The 14,477-nt window shown below is 53.2% G+C and overlaps 1 protein-coding gene across 2 annotated transcripts in view; it reads left to right on the forward strand.

Annotated features, from left to right (window-relative positions):
- ARFGAP3 (ADP ribosylation factor GTPase activating protein 3) overlaps positions 1 to 14,477 on the forward strand; it is a 31,564-nt gene that overhangs the window by 15,072 nt on the left and 2,015 nt on the right. Inside the window, exons 10-15 of one of the 2 annotated variants that reach the window (XM_029078774.2) lie at positions 190 to 318; positions 976 to 1,101; positions 8,726 to 8,866; positions 9,277 to 9,400; positions 10,865 to 10,955; positions 14,310 to 14,431. In XM_029078774.2, the coding sequence (XP_028934607.1) occupies positions 190 to 318; positions 976 to 1,101; positions 8,726 to 8,866; positions 9,277 to 9,400; positions 10,865 to 10,955; positions 14,310 to 14,431 (733 nt within the window). Of the gene's footprint in view, positions 1 to 189; positions 319 to 972; positions 1,102 to 8,725; positions 8,867 to 9,276; positions 9,401 to 10,864; positions 10,956 to 14,309; positions 14,432 to 14,477 lie in introns of both variants that reach the window. The other variant, XM_029078773.2, reaches the window with a different exon arrangement.

Consider the following 14,477-nt stretch of genomic DNA (forward strand, 5'->3'; position numbering starts at 1 on the left):
GGGCTCCGAACACAGGGATCCTCACCATCAAGAGTTCAGAGGATGAGCAGGACGGGAAGTCGGCCCTCGAGACCAGTGAGGCTGGAAGGAGGCGGGCCAATTGGGAGTGGGCTCAGGAATCACGCTTTAACCGGCTCTAGAGATGTTGTCTTGGGGCATGTTTCAGCGGTTCGGGACACTCCCTTGCAGGGTGTCCTCCTTACGTTTGGCGTACAAGGACCTTGAAATTCAGATGAAGAGAGACAGCAAGATGAATGCCGGCAGTAAACAGACGGCAGAGTCAGAGAGGCTCGGCATGGGATTTGGGAACAACAGGAGGTAAGCGAAAGCAAACTTTCTCTGTTCTGGGGGGCCGGTCTGGGGTCCTGGAGCCATTGACCCAAAAGCTGTCCCCTGGTTTTCATTCACTTCAGTTGCAGAAATAAACACGAGTGGCTCCCCTCCCCCCTCTTCCTGGCACCACAGAGACACCACTGGGGAGTTCAGGACAAAAGTTGTTTCACAATTTCAGTTGGAGCTCTGTTCTGATGAGGTGAAATTTAGTTCAGGAAGAAAACTCTGGTCTGGGACAGGATACCAGGATTTTCGGGTCATTTTTTGAGGGGCAGTAGCTGCTAGCAGTGAAAGTGGGCTCTTCTGGCTTTAGGGGTGAGAATGAATAGTATTAGATCAATAGTATTCATTGAGCATTTACTATGGGTAGAGCACTGTACTAGGTGCTCGGGAGAGAACAGCAGAATCGGTAGACATGATCTGGGCCCACAGGGAGCTGGCAGTCAACAATGGGAATCGGGAGGCAGGCTAGCGGGAGGGTGGGAACCTCTCCCTCTCAGTCCTGGTCGGCCCCAAGGGCAGCCGTTGAGGACCACGCTGGCGGCCATAGCACAGGTAGAGTTTGCTTTGTGACTGAGAAGAGTCGGTCCTTTTCTCCATGGCCAGCCAGAAGTGACCCTCTCTCCGCTCTCCCAACAGCAGCATCTCCCACTCCGTGATGACGGATATGCAGACCATCGAACAGGAAACCCCGGTTCTGGCGAAACCAAGGAAAAAGTACAGTGGGGACGGCGGAGGAGACTCCTATTTTGGTTCTTCAGGCTCGAGGTAATCCATCGCCCCTCGACTGAGGAGTCGGGGCAGCGTCGGGACAGTTTGTTTGTACAAATGAATCGAATTAGGAGAGAGAAACAAATATACTGCAGTTTTATTTACTTGTGACTTTCAAACCGGTTCTTGCTAACTGGCTACAGGTTGTGCTGGGGGCCAGGTGCTGGTGTAAGGGCTGGCAAAAATTCAAGACGTGCCAGCGTCCAAGGCCCAGAGCCCACGTCTCAGGAGGCAGGCCCTATATGGAATAGGGGTTGTGCCAGTCCGGTTATCCTCTGTCCAACCCAGCCCTTAGCCTGGCACTTGGCTCAGACTCGATCCAACTGCTGTGCCCGGGGCTCCCAGTCCAAATGGGGCAGGCCTATAGATGGTCAGCTACAGTGAGGGACAAACAGCTCTCGGCTCCAACTGCAACAGATTGAGGTAAAGACATTTCTAACAGGGGCAAAGCAGCCATGGCGAGGGCAGGGCCCAGGCTCGTGGACATCAGGGTGCAGTACCAAACCTGGCAAGGGTGGGGGCTGGGAGTCTGCTCTGGGCACCAGGCAAGACTCCACAGACCCCGGGGTTCTGCTGGCACTGGGGCTTGGAGCCAAGGAGGACGAACTGCTGGCCACCCTCCCTCCGCTCTGTCGACGGTCAGCTGCTGGACATCCTCCTGGACGTTTCCGCCGGGTGGGGGCTTACACTGGACAGTCTTTCGTTTGGGAAGTGTCGCCTCCAAAGGGGTAGCTGCTCCATTCAGATGGAATTCAGGTAGAGAATGCATTTCCTCACTGGGATTTATTACGATGCATTAGCAGCATATTTTCAAGTGCTGAGACCAAAAACAGCCATCTGAGCTGGAGTCTGGATAAATTGGAGCCCAATTTTTGTGCATTAGAGATGCCGGCCCACTGCTCTTCCATGGGATCCTATAGGGGCAGGGAGAGCTTGGGGGAGCCTGGGTGCACCTCCGAAGTCTGGGGTCAGGAGAGTTCCCAGTCTACATGGGCCAAGGACCTATGCTTGATCCCCAAATCCAGGAAAACTCAACTGCTGTGCGCCCACTTCACCAGTGTGGCCTATTGCTAGCCAGGACTTTCTCCTTAGAACTTATCCCCATCAGTTAATCGGGGGTATTTACTGAGTGCTTACTGTGTGACATGCACTGTACTAGGCAAATGAAGAAGTACAATACAACAGGTTTGTTTTTAATAATATTTGTTAACTGCCTACTGTCTGTCAGGCACTCTACTAGGCACTGAAGTAGATATATGGTTGTCAGGTGGGACACAGTCCCTGTACCACATGGGTCTCACACTCCTAATCCCCATTTTACAGATGAGGTAAATGAGGCACAGAGAAGTGAAGTTAATAATAATAATGTTGGTATTTGTTAAACGCTTACTATGTGCCGAGCACTGTTCTAAGCGCTGGGGTAGACATAGGGGAATCAGGTTGTCCCATGTGGGGCTCACAGTCTTAATCCCCATTTTACAGATGAGGGAACTGAGGCACAGAGAAGTGAAGTGACTTACCCACAGTCACACAGCCGACAAGTGGCAGAGCTGGGATTCGAACTCATGAGCCCTGACTCCAAAGCCCATGCTCTTTCCACTGAGCCACGCTGCTTCTCCAAGTTACTTGCTCAAGGTTACATAGTAGACTCGTGGCGGAGCTAGGATTAGAACCCAGGTCCTTCGGACTCCCGGGCCTGTGCTCTGTCAACCAATCAGTCATATTTATTGAGCGCTTTATTGTATGCAGAGTACTATGCTAAGCACTTGGATGAGTGCATTATAGCAGTGTGACACATTCCATACCCATGAGTTTACAATCTAGAGACACTGTCTGTAGACACTGATATAAACAAATTCTGGATATATACATAAGTGCTGTGGGGGTGAAAGGGGGATGAATAAAGGGAGCAAGTCAGGGCAGTGCAGAAGGGAGTGGGGGAAAAGAGGGCTTAGGGAAAGCCTCTGGGAGGAGATGTGCCTTCAGCAATGGCTTTGAAAGGGGGGAGAGTAATTGTCTGTCGTAGAGGAAGAGAGAGGGCGTTCCAGGCCAGAGGCAAGATGAGGGCCAGAGTTTGGCAGTGTGATAGAGGAGATCTAAGTATATTGAGAAGTTGACAAAAGAGGAGCTAAGTGGGCAGACAGACTGGGTTGTAGGACAGTAACAAGGTGAGGTAAAGCCAATTGTAAGGAGTTTACGCAAAGGTAGATGGGCAACCACTGGAGGTTCTTTAGGAGTGGGGAAACATGATCTGAAAGTATTTGTAGAAAAATGATCTGGGCAGCAGAGTGAAGTATGGACTGGAGTGGGAAAAGACAAGAGGCAGGGAGGTCAACAAGGAGGCTGATGGAGTAATCAAGGCGGAATAGAAGAAGTGCTGGGATCAATATGGTAGCAGTTTGGATGGAGAGGAAAGGATGGATTTTAGCCATTTTTGTGAAGGTCCAACTGCCAGGATGTAGTGATAGATTGCACTTGTGGGTTGAATGAGAGAGAGGAGTCAAGGATATCCAAGTAGGCTCTGAACTTCTCAGAGCTGAAGTCACATTCATGCATGCACATGTGGGAGATGTGTGTGTTCATGCATGCGCATGTGGGTGACCTATGTGGTTCCTGCTATCTTGAGACTTCCTCCTTTTTGTTTTGGTCCTCCACACCATAATACACACCTACCCCCCCCCCCCCACACACACACACGCACACACCTACACCCACATCAAAATAAACACATACACTTCTTACCTCCCCTCTATCCCCTAGCCTCCCTGGAAGTGCCTGTTTTCTGCTCCTTTTTGTTTGCCTTTCTCCTCCCATCTATATTTTTCCATTCAGTCTTCTACTCTCCCTCCTTCCCCTCCTGGTTTGGTCCTGATTTCTCCTCCTGCTCTCAGAGGCACCAGGATGAGCCTAGCTTCAGGGTGGGGTGTCCAAGAAAAGCGAGGCACTTCCAGCTTCCAGCAGGTGCTCCAGAAGTGTAGTGAGGGAGAGCCCAGCTGCAGGGGCCTCAACGTTGATGGGTGGGGTGAACCCGGCTGCAGGGAGACCCTCGTCACCCCTTTCCCAGAATGTGGTAACCGCAGACTACTTCCCCCTGGTCCGAGGGAGAGCCAGAGTCGGGGTGAGGGGGCGCCTTCTCCGCCAGGTGGAACCTGGGCACAAAGGGCTGGAGATGCCCCATGCCCCGCAGAGAGAAATCCAAAATTCACCATGCTGAGGCGAACCTCCCTGTGAAAGACTCCCGGGCAATGGTTCGGTTTGCGCGCATCCCCTCACGCCCGCATGCCATCCCAAAAAGGCTGCAGCCCGGGAGCCACCCAAACCAAACCACCCTGCCACTCTGGATCCCGTTCCTGACTCACCCATCCACCCTGGCCCTGCCCGATTATTCCGTTTGGCAATTCTTTATGCACTCAGTTCAGTGCCTGGTGAATAATAATGATGATGGTATTTCTTAAGTGCTTACTAGATGTCAAGCACTTTTCTAAGCACTGGGGTAGATAGAAGGGAATCAGGTTGGACACAGTCCCTGTCCCACATGGGGCTCACAGTCTTAATCCCCATTTTGCAGATGTAACAGAGGCACAGAGAAGTGATCCAATTGCCCAAGATCACACAGCAGTCAAGTGGCAGAGCCGGGACTAAAACCTACTTCCTTCTCACACCCATCCACTATCCACTAGGCCACATTTACTTCACTGGTGAATGCCAGTGCTGCTCCTGGTCCTGGGCAGGTGCCCAATGGGCTGCCACCAAGAGCCGTAAAAGACAAGTGCTTCAGGCCCCCACTCTTCAACAGCTGGGAAACGGGATGACTTCTCAGGGAGCAGCGGGCAACTGCTGTCACAGAAATAAGGGAACAGAGTATTCGGTACCTGCCCAGTGTCTAAGCCCACACAGAGACCCTTTTAATGGCCCTGCCCACTGTGGGCTTGGTCAGCCAGTCTGTAGCTGGGCGGGGAAGGGAGCCCCAAGGCAGATCTGCCGGCCACAGCCAATGGCAGTGCAGCACCGATTGCTTCCCTAAATGCCCGCCTGCTCTGTTGGAAGGGCTCTTATTGCTTCCAAATTATTCATCAGCCCATTAGGAGTTGGATACGATGAATTATGGAGGAGTTTTTGATATGATTCTGTTAAAAATGGGATCAACCGCATCCTTGGTTTACCTTGCCTTTACCTAGTCCTTTTATTTCCAGAATAAAAGCAATTTAATTATGCTAGATGTGCAAATTCATTCATTCAGTTATGCTTACTGTGTGTAGAGCACTGTACTAAGGGCTTGGAAAGTAGAATTTGGCAACAGATAGAGGCAATCCATACCAACAATGGGCTCACAGTCTAGAAGACACTGGGTCAATTTGCTCCACCTTTCAGTGTTTGGTGAGCTTAACACATTGGCGACCTGTGAAGTGGATCGAGTACATTTGACTGCATTCTGTTCCTTCTGCGCAGAGTGTTCCCATTTCCTGAGAAATGGCGTCCAAAGGGGGAAGAGGAGTCTCCCTCCAGAGAACATTTTGGAGATGATCACCCCCAAATCTCCCCAGTGCCTATGCCCAGTGCTCTCTCCTCTTTGCCCCTCCATCTCCTTCCCAACCTCTGTAAGTTTGTAGTATTTTCCTTCCCAGCCAGAACTTCCAGCTGTGGACAGTTAAGCAGCCTGCTGCAGGAAGCCATGCATTGTGTGCCCATGCATACATATGTCCTTAGGCTGGCAGGCTTGTGGTCTGTCTATTCATGGGCTGGACCCCATGGCCCCAGGGACTGAGGACCATTTCTTCTTGCTCTCTGGGAGCTCCCCCAGCATCCAGCGGGGCCCCTCCCTGAAGCAGCGGGTCCTCGTCCACTGTGCTCGTGTCGGCCTGACTGGTTTCAGAGGATTTGAGGGCTGAGAGGCCTCACGGAGCAGAGCAGAATCAGGGTGGATGGATGGATAGACGGAGAGATGATGGGCCAGGGCGTCGGGCAGGCTTGTGTGTCCTGGGAACGGTCGGTTCCCGGGCACCGGTCAGCCCACCGGTGCAGGACGCTTGGGAGGAGCCAAGCAGAGGAAGATTGGTAGTGAAGCGGGCTCATTCCAGTGGGACAAAGAAAGTTCAGAAGAGAGACCAGGGCATTGAAAGTGGTCGATCCAAGCCCTGTCAGGGTTTTCTTCCTGCTAGCAGTAAGACCGTAAGCCCCTGAAAGGCAGGAGTCGTGTCAGTGAATCAATCAATCAATGGTATTTATCAAGCACTCTTACAGTCTGCAGAGCACTGTGCTGAGCACTTGGGAGAGTGCAGTTTGATAGAGTTGGTAGATACAGTTCCTGCCTACAAGGAGGCTCACCATCTAGGGGGCAGAAGGACATTAAAATAAATGATGGGAAATGGCAGAATATAAAGATATGTCTATAAAGTGCTGTGGGGCCAAGGATTAGGGTCTGGCAACTCTATTGTATTCTCCCACATGCTCAGCAAGTGCTCCGCAAACAGTAGATGGTAAGCTTCTCGAGGGCAGGGATGGTCTACTCACTCTCTTGCGCTCCTCCAAGTTCAGCGCTCTGCCCACAGCGGCCACTCAGTGCAGATTGAGCAAACTAGTCAGCCCCGTGAGGCTCTGTGAGTCACCTGAGGCCAGCAGGGCACAGAAGGATGTGTCCCGGCTGGCTGTAAGGGTGAACTTCAGGTCTCCCAGGGAAGGAAGCATAGCCTCTCTCTCTGAGAACAGAGTGGAGCTTCGACTGATCTTTCCAAATGGTTCCAGAGGAGCAGCAGGACCTAATGGAGAGAGCCCGGGTCTGAGTTCTAATCCCAGCTCCACCATGTACCTGCTAGGTGACCTTGGACAAGTCCCTTCACTTCTCTGTGCCTCAGTTTCCTCATCTGTAAAATGGGCATTCAATGCCCATTCTTAGACCATAAACCCCATGAGGGACAGAGATTTTATCTGACCTGATAACTTGTATCTATCCCAGTGCTTAGAACAGTGTTTGACGCATAAGTGCTTAATATCATAATAGTAACTTAACCTGGACCCCAGACTTGTCGCTTGTCTCCTAGGCTAAGATACAGTCATATGGGAGTTAATTTCATTATTCATTATTTTGTACAAGAGAATGATGGCAACATCAGTCAGTCATTCAGTGGCATATATTGAGCACTTACTGTCTACAGAGCATTGTAATAAGCACATGAGAGAATACAGTGGCAATAGAGTTGGTAGACGCAATCCTCAAGGAGCTTGCAGTGTAGCGCGGGAGACTGACATTGAAATAAACGACAGATAGGGGACGCGGCACAGCGTAAGATAGAATGCTGTGGGGATGAGGTGAGTGTTCAAATGCTCAGGGGCTCCAGATCTAAATGCAGAGGCAACGACAAGAGATGGCCAGTAGGATGGGGAGACGAGGGGTTAGCGAAGGAAGCCTTGGAGGAGACGTGATTTTCGGAGGGCTTTGAAGATGGGGAGGTTGCTGGTCTGTTGATATGAAGAGGGACGGAGTTCCAGGCAGGAGGGAAGTTGTGGGCAAAGGGTGGACAGTAAGAGGAGATCAAGGCACAGGGAGTAGGTAGGGTTTAAGGGCAAAGTATGTGGGCTGGGTTGTAGTGAGAGAGAAGTGAGGATAAGTCCACGGAAAGAGCCAATTGAGGACCTTAAAGCCTATGGTGAGGAGTTTTGGTACAGCACAGGCCTGGGACTTGGAAGGATCTGGATCTTAATCCTGACTCCATCACTTCTCTGCATTGTGTCCTTGGGCAAGTCACTTCACTTCTCTGGGCCTCAATCACCTCGTCTGTAAAATGAGAATTAAAACTGTGAGCCCCATGACAGGGTCCCAGGGGAAGGAAGCGTGGTCTCTCCTTAAGAATGGAGACCTACTTTTATTACAGAAGGGTTCCAGAGGAGCAGCGGGGCCTGGTGGAAAGAGCACGGGCCTGGTAGTCAGAGGACGTGGGTTCTAATCCCAGCTGCGCCACTTACCTGCTGAGTGACCTTGGTCTTGCTCTCGTTCATGTTTCAAGGCCACGGAGCAGGGACTGTGGGAATGGAAGGGTTTTGCCCTGCTCCATGTGTGTTTCTGGGGCATGCAAATATCAGTCTAAAATGGTATTTGTGTTACTGTTCTCCTCAGCAGAATACACTGCTCCAACTCTGAGGCCACTTTTAAATAGTGCGATCTAGGTGACACCTGGCTTGACAAACAACTGACAGAAGGGTTTTCACTTTTTGCCTTTTAGGAATTGTTGAGCAAGTACAATTAGCTGCTGCAGGGCTGGTTATTAATAATGCTTTGAATCTGAGTAGAGCTTTCATTTTTCCAAAAGACTTTCACTGTATTTATCTCATTTAATTGGTACTTTGGCACAGCCAGACTTTCAAGAATAAGAAATTTTTATTCCTCCCGTCACCCTAAGCACGATCTGCACGCCTGGCTGCCGGGAACAGGGCCGAGGACAGTGGGGCCTTCTCGCACTCTCTCCTTTCCTTAGTCTGGGCAAGCCTGCCCACGGGAGCTGGGGGCCAGGCAGGGGGTAGGGTGGGCGAGCAAGGGACTGGAGAGCAAAGAGTCCGAGCAGGGGGCTCAACCGGCCGGGGGCAGGGCGGTACCGAACTTGGACCATTCGCTCTTTTTTCCTCCCAGATACTTTGAAGATCCAACAGAGATGAGGTCCAGTCCTTTCAGCAGCAAGTGGGACGACAGCTCAGATTCCTTTTGGAATAAAGAGAGTGCCAGAGACACAGACCTGATTCCCAGTTCCAAAGTGGCCGGCTCTTCAGACAGGTATGGCTTGGACCTTTATCCCTCTGACAAGCATTTTGTGCCCATCTAGAAAGAAAGTCCCATAAGTTACAGTGGGGAGTTCTGGAGAGGGGAAGCTGCTGAATGCCCATTGCCGCAACGTAACTTCAGCCAGAGGTGCTGATGTAAACACTGGCCCCGGGCAAAATAGGGAAGAAGGGATTTGGAATGTGTTTGGCGATGGCAGTGCTGGGGCGGAGCCCCGTGGCATTCCCCTCTCTGAATCCCCACCGAGCATCCCGCTGTCAGGCTGCCCTCCTTTTCTGCTCCAGCACCTTGGCCTCCCAGGGGCTGCTGGGGTCTTGCAGTCCAGAAAGGCCCTTCCTGCCCCAGGGTCCCATCAAATGGGGTTGGTCTGGTGGCCACTTACGTGCCCTCGGTCTTTGTCGCAGGTCAGCTTCTCGCCGCAAGCCAGATTACGAGCCGCCTGGTACTACCGACGAGGCCCAGAAAAAGTTTGGCCACGTCAAGGCCATTTCTTCTGACATGTATTTTGGAAGGCAAGACCATGCCGACGTACGTGTTCACGCTTTGGCTGTTCCGGGCCGCGATGGTTGCAGGAGGTGCAGATGATCTCAGAGTGAGGAGGAGGAGGAGAAAGGACTTCAGCTCTGGAGCCTTCCTCCTCCTCCCTCCTCCTCCTCATCCCAGACCCAGGGTCTCTTCCTTCCAAGATCAGTCCATCATTCAAGAACTGACATTTCTTCTTTCCCGCTCCCTGCTGCTCTCCCAGTCTGTCCCCGACCCACCTACCGCCGCACTCCTGGACTCCCCCTCACTTCCCGCAACTCTTCTGGCCTCTTTTCCTGATGCCTTTTGCCAAACAAGAGGTGGGGGGTGGGTGTGGAGGGGTGCCAAACCAATTCAGAATCATGAACAGATTCAGGATGTGAGGAAGTTGTCAAGGGAATCAGCACAGAATGGTCCACAATTTTGGAGGGTTGGGGATGGAAGGAGAGGCCCACTTCACTCCCCACTGGCCCACGTCCCCTCCACCTCTCCCATGGGGATTCTCTGGAGAGGTCTCAGAGCCATGCTCGCCCACTCACAGCTGGATTTCTCCCTCCTTCCCAAGGGCGCCCAGAATCCAGTTCATCGGCTGACCAGAGCGGCTCCTCTCTCACCGTCTAGTAAAGAACTCTTAGAATGGCAGGGTGCTCCCTGGGTGCAGAGTCTGGTGGCAATATCTTGTGTAAAAAGAAAGAACATATACAAACTGTTGGTATTGGGCAGAAATATTGCTCTTGTTGGGTACACACTGCACCTTTTAGCACACTGGAGAACCAGTGTGGCCTAATAGAAAGAACTCAGGCCTAGGAGTCAGAGGACCTGGTTTCTAATCCTGGCTCTGCCACTTGATGGTGATGATGATGGTATTTGTTAAGCTCTTATTATGTGCCAAGCACTGTTCTAAGCACTGGGGGAGGTACAAGGTAGGTTGTCCCACGTGGGGCTCACAGTCCCCATTTTACAGATGAGGTACTGAGGCATAGAGAAGTTGTGACTTGCCCAAAGTCACACAGCTGACAGGTGGCGGAGCTGGGATTAGAACCTACGACCTCTGCCTCCCAAGCCCAGGCTCTTTCCACTAAGCCATGCTGCAAACTGTGAGCCCCATATGGAACAGTGCCCAACCTGATCAACTTGTATCTACCCCAGCATTTGGAACAGTGTTTGACACATAATAAGTGCTTAACAAATACAATAATAAGAAGAAGAATAGGGCTCTCTTGTTGCTGGCGGTGGCAGCAGCAGCAGGGAGTATGTTTCCAAGAGGGTTTCCAGCCTCCTCCCCTACTCCTGGCGTGGCCCAGCTGGTTCAGGAGGGAAGCCAGTCTGGAGGGGATGTGGGCAGAGGAGGTCTGGTGGCCAGGGAGCCACCCTGGAAGTGGCCGGGGGCCAGGCTCAGTGTCATCGTCGTGGTCGCCGGCAGCTCTGGACCCCAGGGAGAGCTCCTTTCTTTGTCCTCTTCTTTCCCAGTACGAGACGAGGGCCAGGCTGGAGAGACTATCTGCGAGCTCGTCCATTAGCTCCGCCGACCTGTTTGATGACCAGAGGAAGCACCAAGCAGGTATGGCAGACGGGCGTGTGGGCCGGGCACGGGAGCGGGAAAAGCGGCCTCTCTGGGGCCCAGAGAGTCTTCAGGATAGGACGCCTAGGGTCTGAAGACACATCACCTTCCAGTCTCTTCCGTTCTTAAAATGTCCCCATTCGGCAGCAGAGGCGTGGCCATGGGCCGTGTTGGCTGACACATCTCTATCCTTGGGCCCCAATTGGGAAGGTGGCAGTGGTGGGCTGTGGGCCGTGTTCGCAGAGGCAGCCCTGTTCTCGGGCTCCACCACGGCGGGTTGGGCCTGAAGCGGAGGTGGCTCCCAGGAGGGCGGGCGGTGTCGGGGCCACACTCAGGGATTTTCCGAGAGGTCAGTGGAGACGCGTCCTAACAATCCCTGACCCCGAGACACGGGGCAGCGGTCCCTGCGGGGCCGTGACCCTGGCCGGGCCGAAGCCCAACACCCCAGTGGCCAAACTCAACCTTACCTGGGCTCCGAGGCTCAGGAAGGTCCCGGCGGCCACTGGTCAGACAAAGGAGAAGCTTTCCGAGCCCTGGACCCCGGCCGCTGGTCGATCAGCTGCTTCGTCACATGGCCGGGTCCGGCTTTGTGGACAAAAGGAAAAGGAACAAAGTCACCAGAGGGGGAGGAGTCAAGCAGCTAAAGAGAATGAATGTGCGGTAACCAGTTTATTAAGCCCCAGCTCTACGCCAAGCTCTGTGCTAAGTGCTGGGGTTGATTGAAAGAAATCAGTTTGGACAGGGCCTGATTCTCATGAGGTTCACAGCCTCACAGTTTTACAGATGGGGAAACTGAGGCCCAGAGAGATTCAGTGACTTTGAAGTCATATAGCAGGCTGGGGAGAGCAAGCATCAGAACTCTGGTCTCCTGACTTCCAGGCCATCCTGTGCTCTTTCCGCAAGGCTCGGCTTCCTTCCAAGGCTGTTTGTGCATTCGTGCGCGCATGCGTGTTGAGGGGGGAGGGAGTGCGTGCGCATGTGTGCCCGTATGTATGAGGATGGGAGGTGTGGCTGAGTGTGAGGGCTTCTGTGGACTGGGGGCCAGTAGAGCAGTGGGTGTGTGTGCGCGTTGCTCATATGCACACACAGTCTTCCAGGCAGGGCACGAAACGAGCTGCCAAGAGACCGGGGTCCCGGCCACCCCATGGAAGGTGACGAGGAACAGCTGGAGCAGGATTCCTCACCGGGAGGTGCTACTGCCTCCAGACCGTTTCTAGGAATGTTTTACCGGGCACCGGACAGAAACTGCTGGCTTCTGAGTACTGCTGAGGGATAAGTCGTGGGGAGCAACCTGTGCAGTGAGGGGAAACTGCTGGCCTTGACAGTAAGCCAAGCCTGGCCCTCTCTGGGCAGCCAGAGATGCGTAGAGACCCCTGAGAATTGGGCCGGAGGAGCAGGGGAAAGGTGATAAGGCCCTGGGCTCGGGTCTCCGGAACCATGTGCAGCCTGTGCTTAATGCCCCCAGGCAGAAAATAGATATTTCTGGGATCGTTCCAAAACAGTGGCCTTCCCAGAGATAATTGTGTTTGCCTCCCTGTCCAGAACAGGATGACTTTTTAGCCCTTCTGGAAGCCTTAAAGCCAGAGGGGCCCAAAGCCAGCGGGGCCCAAGGCCAGGGCAGCCATGGACTTAGGAAGATGGATGGACATCTGGCCATCTAGGAGATGGTTTTGCAGCCATTTCCTGATTGGAGGGATGGGGGGTAGGGCAAGGGGCCCAGAGAGGAGAGAGTGTGTGTGTTTGTGTGTATATGTCCTAGATCACAGTGTTGTTTCAGCTTTGCCCAAGGAGATTTAGTTACACAGACTGGAGTTTCATTAATTTTCACAAATCTGTTTTTGGTTGCTTCTGGTCTAGAGAAGCATGATTGATTGGAAACACTGGCTGAGCAATGAAGTCCGCAATTCTCAAAATCCTTCGCAGGCGCTTCTGGCTGCAAACGTCTTGGGACCTTAGCGCCTTCCCCCACCCCTCCCCTTCCACTCTCTCTCCTGCCAGCACGGAGGCTGGCTGATTGTGTGTGTGTGTGTGTGTGTGTGTGTGTGTGTGTGTGTGTGTGTGAGAGAGAAAGAGAGAACATGTGTTAACATGTGGGTCTCCTGGTCTCTCTGACCAAAGGCTGCGGGTTTGACCCATGAGAGGCCCCATGACTAGCCCCAATCGAGTGGGGGTCCAGAGAGCCCTCCCCCTTTCTCCCCCTCTCGTGGGCTGGGTTGGGCCTCCTCCCCTCTCCCACCTCTTTGAGAATTTTCTGGGAAGTTGGAGGGCCCAGGGACTGGAGAGGCAGGGTCACAGAGCCGAGGAGGGTTGGGCCTTGGGGCCGGGGTGGGCTGCAAAGTGTGAGGGCTATTTCTCCACAGACATTGAGTTGCTGTGGCTCAGACTCAAGCTGTGTAAGTCTGAGGTCTCTGAGTTCTCCGAAGTGGGCACGGGAGCGCGGGTGTGTCTGGCCTGGCCCGTCAGTAGTTACAGTGTTGGTTATTACTCTGGGCCAAGCACTGAGCTAAATGCTGGGGTGCTGGAAACAAGAGGAACATTTCAGCACAGACCTGTCCCACCTATCCCATGTAGCTCGAAGGCTGGGTGGGCGAGGACAGGCGTAGGGTCATTACAGAAAACGGCAGCTCCTTTCTCCCCAGATTGTAAGCCTTTCAATGTGAAGGGACTGTCTCTGTCTGTTGCCAATTTGTAAATTCCAAGCGCTTAGTACAGTGCTCTGCACATAGTAAGCGCTCAATAAATACGAATGAATGAATGAATGAATGAAAACCCAAGAGTGGGAAGCAAATGGACGCTCATGGGAGGGAGCCAACATGACGTCCTTTGGTCTTGGCTTCCAAATGGCACTCACTGCTGCTTCCCAGGAGCTGCTGGGGGCAGGGGGCTTGGGGACCGACAGGGGCGGGACCGAGGAGAGGAGAATTAGCCCCTCTGGCCCTGAGTCACCCGAGTGAGGAATACCACCCTGAGTATACCCCGTCCCCGACCCCACCCAGGGAAAGGACGCTGAAAGAGGTCTGCTGAGCGCCCCTGTGGAGTTGGGAGATCAGTTGGTGGGAGTTTGGGGTGGTGTCTGCTGGGGTCTTGGGTTCTGGGAGATTGAGGACTCAGTCAGCCAATCATTTGATAGACAGTATTGGCGGAGCACCTACTGGGGCCGAGCATTTGGGAGAGTACCCAAGAGCAAGTAGACACAGTCCCTGCCCTGGGAGCTTATAGTCCACCTTGCACAGAGCACTGGCTAAGCATTTGGGAGAGTCCAATAGAGCAAGTAGATATGGTCCCTGCCCACCGTTTTGGGGATTTGCACCCTGGCCCCAGGGAATGATGCCAGGCTGTGCCTTCTCCATACAGGAAACTACAACTTGAGCAGCGTCTTGCCATCGGCACCCGACATGACCCAGTTCAAAGAAGGCGTGAGGTCCGTGGCCGGGAAGCTGTCTGTCCTTGCCAACGGAGTCATGAACTCCATTCAGGTCAGCAAAGCCTCGCACGTGCGTCTCGGGGCTGGTCGCAGGGAGC

The sequence above is a fragment of the Ornithorhynchus anatinus genome, chromosome 14, assembly GCF_004115215.2.
Source record: "Ornithorhynchus anatinus isolate Pmale09 chromosome 14, mOrnAna1.pri.v4, whole genome shotgun sequence".
Lineage (NCBI taxonomy): Eukaryota > Metazoa > Chordata > Mammalia > Monotremata > Ornithorhynchidae > Ornithorhynchus > Ornithorhynchus anatinus.